The 7133-nt window shown below is 53.1% G+C and overlaps 1 protein-coding gene across 1 annotated transcript; it reads left to right on the forward strand.

Moving 5' to 3' along the window:
* The first annotated feature begins 2078 nt into the window (after window positions 1-2078).
* On the forward strand, window positions 2079-3729 carry LOC115915626 (C-C motif chemokine 5-like). The gene is made up of 4 exons (XM_030969154.1): window positions 2079-2188; window positions 2686-2809; window positions 2916-3099; window positions 3411-3729. The coding sequence occupies exons 1-3, from the start codon at window positions 2125-2127 to the stop codon at window positions 3082-3084; spliced, it is 357 nt and encodes a 118-aa protein (XP_030825014.1). The 5' UTR covers window positions 2079-2124; the 3' UTR covers window positions 3085-3099; window positions 3411-3729.
* The last annotated feature ends 3404 nt before the right edge of the window (window positions 3730-7133 follow it).

A 7133-nucleotide genomic window follows, 5' to 3' on the forward strand; every position in this document is an offset into this window, starting at 1 on the left:
GTGTTTGGGGCTGGCCTCTGGCCAGAGGTTGCTGCTGTGGTGTCTTCAAAACACTCAGAGCGCCAGGGACTTTCCAGGAGCTTGCTGCCTTAGTGGGACATAGACTGGGCAAGGGAGGAATCTGGGCTCTGTGCTGGGACTGCAGAGCTCTCCTGGGCTCCTTTGTGAGCACCCAGGCACTGCTCTCTGGGGAGGTTGCACAAGAAAGGGCTGGAAAGGCACTAAGTACCAGCATGGCTCTCCTTTTTCTGCCCTGTCCTGATGCCACCAATGCTTTGGGATTAGGAGGATGGGTGACAGCACACAGGATGCCTCTGGGAACTCCTTCCCCATGCTGCCAAATACCCTGGGGAGATGCACCTGCAGACAACCTGCTACTGCCCAACCTGCTGCCTGCCTCAGGCTCTGCTGCCTGGCTCCACAGCAGCCTCTGTGCTGCACAAGTATGTGGGGATTTGCCTCCCCCCATGTGGGCACCCCCGGAATGGGATCTCCATGCATGAGGGATGGAGGAAGCCCCAGGAGTGCAGCCCTGGCACACTGCCCCAGGCTGTCCCAGAGGAATGCTGCTCTCCTGGCTGGCAGTTGTTGGTGATCCATGACTCCAGCACTGCCTTCTCCCTGCTGAGGGGAACAAGACAGTGGGCACCTTACACAGCTCTGCTTTCTGCAGCAGCTGGGACTTTGCTCTTCTCCTGGGCTGCTCATGGTCCTTGATGACTGTTTGTCAGGGTCATTCACAGAAACTGGTGTTACAGCCCAGCTCCCAGGCAGCAGGGCTCTTGAAGTGGTTAGACCCCGTGAGAGCTGCCCATTCCACTGGGGCTCCCAGGACACAGCTGGCACAAGCACTGGGGCAGGAGCTGTCCAAGGAGCTGGAGGCCAGAGTGAGCAAAGAGGGGCTGCTAGCAGTGAGTGGTGAAGGATGGCAAGGGGAAATTCTTGCTGCTGGGGGTTGTCCAGGGGGGCTGGAGTGGTGCTGGGACATCATCTCTTCTCAGAGGGGCTCTGGAGCAGGCTGAGAGACAGCAACACCAGACCCATCACAGGAAATTCCATTTAAACGGTGAGGGAAATGTTTTCAACTTGGGTATGTATCAAGCACTGGAACAGGTGGCCCAAAGGAGCTATGAAGCCACCTTGGTCTCTTCCAGATCATGCTCAAGTGATTACCTGAAAAATGTCTGACTGTCCTTTCTCCACAGCAGGACTGGTGTCACACTAGTTGCTCAGGGCTTGGTCCAGTAATGAAGGCCATCTCTTTGGATGGCTTTTATCACCACAGGAATTTCCTGTGGGGTCCTGTTCAGCTCTCTGTGTTCACTTCTATGTGGTCCCCATCTGTCCAGCTATGTCCAGCTGCACGGGGCCGTGTCATGCTGCTGTGGGTTTCCACATCCTTGTCAGCACATTCCTTCAGCTAGTCAAGGTCCCCACTCACCCCAGCTCCCCATAATTTCATATCAGCACCAAAATATGATGGGCTGTGCTGTTTTTCCTGGCCCCACTGCAGTCTGGCCCTCACACATCCCAGCCCTACAGGTGTATTCAGCACTGCTCAGCTGGGTTCATCCCCAAGGCAGCCAGACACAGATGGGGCTCATGGGGAAGGGGTGTGGGCTCACCCTGAGCCACTTCTCACCTACTATTTGTGTTGGTGGTTGGCTTGGAAGCAAATCACCAAATGGAGGAGCAAAACAGGTTGACTCCTTGGTTTCTTTGAAGGCTTAGCCACCTTCCAGTATCCATTTCATGGGAATAACACCCGACCCTCTGAGAGCAGGTAGTGGCAGGTTGTGAGACTGTGTAGGAAACTGGAGCCCACAAACTCATCTAGCTGTGATGGGAGCTGTATCTCCAGCATGTCCCCTACCTGGCACCTCCCTGTGATGGGCAGCTGGGAACAAGACAGGACGTGTCTGTAAAGGGGGGCTTGCAGCTTACAGGAATCCCCCACCCTCTACTTGTGCATCACTCAGCCCTTGGCCGGCTGGTGGGCTGCCTGCCAAGCTGTCCGAAAACGAAAGCAAGGAATGCTCAGATAAATAGGAGCAGCCCCAGCACGAGGCAGCAGTGCGTGTCCTGCTCCCGAGCCTTGTCCTGCTCAGCGTCCGTGGCAGCACCATGGCTCTCCGCCCCTTCCTGCTGCTGCTGCTGGCTGCCTCCCTCCTCATCGCCCAGGCTCAAGGTGAGGGGTGAGAAGCCCTCCTGCCTGCTCCTGCTGGGATGGGGCAGGGTGTGCGGGTCCTCACTGGGGTGTGTGCAGGGTGAGGGGTGGTGTTTGTAGGGCCCTGGGGTGTGCAGGTGTGTGTGGGGCTCTGTGTGTGTGTGTGTGCCTGTGGCATTGGCTGGTAGGGCTTGCTTGGCTTGGAGTGTGTCTGTGTGCATGTGGCTGCTGGGCAGCAGCACCCCAAACTAAAAAGAACAGAATGATGCTCAGTTCCTTTTCAAGGAGCTCCTCTCTGCCTCAGTTTCCCCACCACCTCTCTTGGATGTGGTGTCTCGTATTCCTGGGGCCAGGTTTGGCGTGGGCACTGGGGTTCAGAGCCTCCAACCCCACATGATGCCCAGGATCACCCTGACCTGTGACACCAAATAAGCCCCATGCTGTCAGCTGGCATTCTGTGCTGAAGGTGTCCTGACTCACTGGCGATCCCAAATCCTGCATGCCCTCCTTGCTCACAGGCATTGGAAGCTCAGCCTTGGACTGCTGCCTGAAGAACAGGCCTTTGAAGAAGGAAATCCTCGGTGTGGTGACATCCTACCACCACCGGGGACCCGAGTCAGGGTGTTACCTCCATTCTGTTGTGTGAGTACCCTGTGGTGGCCAGAACCACTTGGAACAGTTTGGCTTCAGACAAACCCTTCCCTGTCCTCCCTCTGCTCCCCCCTAGAAAATCTTTCTGCTCCCCCAGGCTCATCACCAAGAAGAACAGGAAAATCTGTGCCTCTCCCACTGACGACACTGTCCAGAAGTTGATTCAGCAGCTGGACAGGAGGGCCAAGAATAACAAGAATAGGAAGAAGGGGCAGACCCAGCATCCCAGGGGCAGACCCAAGAAGCAGAGGCGGCAGCGGGTCTAAGTCAGGCCTGAAGAGGTAGGTGAGGGGGGTGAGTAGAGTGGGGGTGCTGCACCCCATTCTAGTTCCTTCTGTGTGGGAGGATGGGGTTCAGCTCCTGGTGCAAAACCTGGGAGAGCTGTCAGAGCCATGGCTGGAGCACAGAGGCACTTAGGGAACAACTCTCTCCTGGTTTGTGCTTGCCTTGAAACTAAATTGGTTTTGGAGCTGCTGGGATAAGGCAATGCTTGGGATGAACAGGGCAGGTCACAGTAGGGAATGGCCCCAGCTGGGGTGATGATCTGGCTGAGACCTTCTCCATCTCACCCCCTCCTCCTTGCCTTTGTCAGGACGGATGCCTTCCCACTGGTGACTGACCCACGGCAATGGCAATGGACACACACAAACCACACACCCACCCACCCGCCAGCCCCAGGGCGGGGATGGGGCAGGCTGAGGAGGATTCCCTCTGCCCCACCACCTCTTTGTTGCTGCTATGCCTGACACAGAGATCCCCCAGCACCTGCAGTGCCTGGGCGCTCTCAGCAAAGCAGGCACCGAGGTCCTCGCTTGTCCCATGGCCATATGAGTGGAGACCTGGGCGTGGGAGCTGAGCCATGGCCTCTAGAGGGAAGTGGACATGCTTCCCACTCAATGGGAGTTATTTAGCCTAGCAGGATGGACGCTTTTCCTATGACTTTTTTTTGGGGGATATTATACATTTGTATTTATATTTGAAAACTGTGCTTTCATTCAGTCTTCCTGAAAGGCTTTACTTCCCTCTCCTTATGCTTCACAAAGTAGCCTTTATGCTGCAGGCTGGATTTTCTGGAAGATTTTTCTTATTTTTCTACCAAATAAACCATGGCTGCATTTTATTTTCCTCTCTTTGCTTCTTCTTGGCTTGCAAGGCATGGGGAACCAGGCAGGTCCCAAGTCCTGTGGTCCGATTTGAGGGGCTTGCTGGGTGCTTCTTTGCAGAGCAATTAATAGCAGATGAGATGGACAGTTTTGGGGTAACAGTGTGTCTGGACTGTTCTAATCTTTCAGGTTTTATGACACACTGTTGCATCGTAGTTTGTATAAAGATAGCCGCAATTTGTCCCTTTGGTTTTTTCATTTTCTTTTTTAGGTACAACATTTCCGTGAAATCAGAACTAATTGTTCAATTTAGTGGAATTATACCCTTTGAGCTCCCCCGACTACAAAATTGCAATGAAATCAGAACAAATTGTTCGGTTTAGTGGAATTTCACCCTCTTCTTTCCCCTGGCTTTGCTTGTGTCGGGGTTTCAGACACTATTAAGACAAATGCTTAGTTTTCTGGGGAAAAAAAAAGCCCCAGCAACCCTCTCATACATATTTACCAAATCTGAAAAGCCCACATGGTGAAAAACACATGTAAGGCTGTGAAGGTGGGGGAATAGCAGATTTTGTAAAATTTACTGTAGACATCCTGCAGCTCTACAGCAAACCTTTGGTGGGAGAAGTCACTGAGTAGAGGATACCTTTAGGTGAGACTGCAAGTGGAGGTGGGACAGACCCCTGGGACAGGGCTGGGAGGAAAATGGCATCTCCCTGTGCTTGCAACCCGCTCTCTCTGGCTGAGAAGGAGCAAATTAAACAGCTGTGCTAGAGCCACACTTCTATCTGCTTGCAGAGATTTTGAACGTGGACTTTGGTCAGTAAAGGTCTATTAAATCATATAAATGCAATAATAGGATTTGCAGAGCTTAACAGTATCAGCACGGGCAGTGTGTTTGTTGGAGTAAAGCTTATAGCTGAGTGTTTCTACCAAATATGTATCTGGCTTGATTGCTTTATTAATAGGGCATTTAGGTTTATCATTTTAAGGCTGTGTAAAGTAACTGTGAAGTCCAAGATACTGGCCCCGAGCATGGGACAGGCACTGAGCTGTCTCCTCCTCCACATTCAACACCCGTCCATCTGCCAGACCGGCTTTTGGACAAGGATGTGTGGCAATAAAATATATTCTTTATAACCAAATTCATTTGTTCTGGCTGTTGTGATGGGCTTTGGTGGGGTGGGAAGGGCTGCATGGCGGGGTGTTCTCCTGCCCCACTCACCATCATCCCCCAGGTCCAGACTTTTGCAGTGCTCCCGTGCATCCCTGGGGTGCTCGGGCTGGGAGCTGATGGCACAGGGGAGCAATGCAAGTCCCCTCTCTGGTAGCTGTGTTTCCCAACAAGGTGGAGACATCCTGGTTGCTCATCTGTCCCCAGAGAAGGGTTCTGAGGTGCCAGAGAACAGGGGCACAACACTGGTTTGGACACAGCATTTTTTCTCACGGCTGAGCCTGTCCCTCTAACTCCGACCTATCCTGGATGTGCACGGCTTGTTCAAAGCAGGGGCTCCGTGCTCCTTGCTGCTTTGGGATAACAGCAATAAAACAGGTTATTAATGAGGCTATGCTCTGGACTGGGCTTTGCCGTGAGCCTGGGAACTGATACCTGCACACAAGGAGTGAGATGGGGGTGCTGTGGTGGGAGGGCTGGGGCAGCCCTGTGTTTGATGGGGACACACTGCATCCAGTGGCCCTGCCTCTGATGAACTCCTTGTGCTAGTTGTGGTGTCAGGGGATTGTGAAATGGTTGCAAAAATTCCCAAGAAATGAGGTTTAGACAAATACATCTGAAACCACAAACAGCTAAGCATGAGAATATGGCAGGAGAGAGCCAACATGTGAAATGTGCCCTGGTGTCTCTGTGGCTGTGCAAGAAAACACCACACAGGAGGGATTTTTCCCTTTCAATGCCGGGAGGGCATTAGGCTAAAACAGGTTAAAAAGACATACCAGTGTTGCTGTTCTGATTTACCCTAAAACTTACCAAAAAACCAGTCTGGAGCACACAGTAGCTTGTCCCTTGCTCAGGAAGGCACATGTGAGCATGGGCACAGATGCACAAATGCAAGCCCACGTGTGCCTGTGGCTGCACACACACAGGTGTTTGCACTCTCCTTCCAGATTTATTGCTGAATGCTGCTGTCCAGGCAGACAAGGTGCAGGGTTACTGGGAGCCTCTTGAGGCAGGTGTGAAACAGGTGGTCACAGTGCTGCTACAGTGAGATGGCACCAGGGAAACACCTCCAAGGAGATTCCCTGTGAGAAGTAATGAGCTGCAACCTGCAGCACTCAGCAGGCACCAAAATTCCTTCTTCACAAAGGAGCTGAATCCATGGACCACAGCTGGGACAAGAGATGTGAAGAAGAAGGTCTAAGGTGGTGCAGCAGTGAAGCAGCAGAAAGGAATCCACACAGCTGTACCCCTGGGCAGGGCAAGCCTGATGCTTTGTGCAAAGATAAGGCAGTGCTGATGAAGTGTGAGCTGGGGTAGTAGGTGGGCAAGGGATGTATAAAAGCCCACCTAGACACAGAATCAGTCTGCAGGGAAGGAAGCAAAGCTGAGCAAAGAGTCGGGATAGCTCGGCCACTCTGGAACAGAAAGGCTTCAGTGACGGCAGAGAGCAGCCTGGCGAGACAGAAAACAAGAGCAGCCAAGGAAGTCTTGAGCGCAGGCCAAATGATTAGCTCAAATCATTAGCTGGTGCAGAGCATGCTCCAGGGCTGTGCCAGCAGCAGAGTGCTCTGGGCTGTGATGCCAGGTGGAGCTCCAGCAAGGCTCACCCGGACACAGGCACATCAGCTCCATCCCTCCATCCCAGGTCCTGGCCCAGCAGCAGGAGTGGGCAGGGCTGCAGCAGCCATGTGGGGGCCAAGGGCTGCTTTTGGAGTGAGAGGGGCTTTGGATTCCAAGCAAATCTTCGAGGTGTTTTTTGGTGTTCTCTGCACCAACACTGCTCTCCTGAGGTCTGTTTTGTTCTTGAGAGCACAGAGGATGTGGGAAAGTGGCTGGTGGCCAAGAGGGGCTCTCACCTTTCCTGCCCCAAGATATTTCCCAGTCCTGGCCATCCTCTGGCATTCATGCTGTCCTAGAGGGCACAGCCCAGGGCTTCCTTTCAACCCATTTGTTGGCTATGTGTAATTCCCAAGTGTCCTCCTTCCCCCACCTTCTGTTTTGCTGTCTGAAGACCCTTGGCTTTAGCGTGTCTCAT

The sequence above is a fragment of the Camarhynchus parvulus genome, chromosome Z, assembly GCF_901933205.1.
Source record: "Camarhynchus parvulus chromosome Z, STF_HiC, whole genome shotgun sequence".
Taxonomy (NCBI): domain Eukaryota; kingdom Metazoa; phylum Chordata; class Aves; order Passeriformes; family Thraupidae; genus Camarhynchus; species Camarhynchus parvulus.

Excerpts from the sequence above, each read along its gene's own strand:
- LOC115915626 (XM_030969154.1), top strand. The coding sequence starts at position 2,125 with ATGGCTCTCCGCCCCTTCCTGCTGCTGCTGCTGGCTGCCTCCCTCCTC. Across the intron at positions 2,189-2,685 it reads CCTCATCGCCCAGGCTCAAG|GCATTGGAAGCTCAGCCTTG; the intron begins GTGAGGGGTGAG and ends CCTTGCTCACAG. Across the intron at positions 2,810-2,915 it reads TGTTACCTCCATTCTGTTGT|GCTCATCACCAAGAAGAACA; the intron begins GTGAGTACCCTG and ends CTGCTCCCCCAG.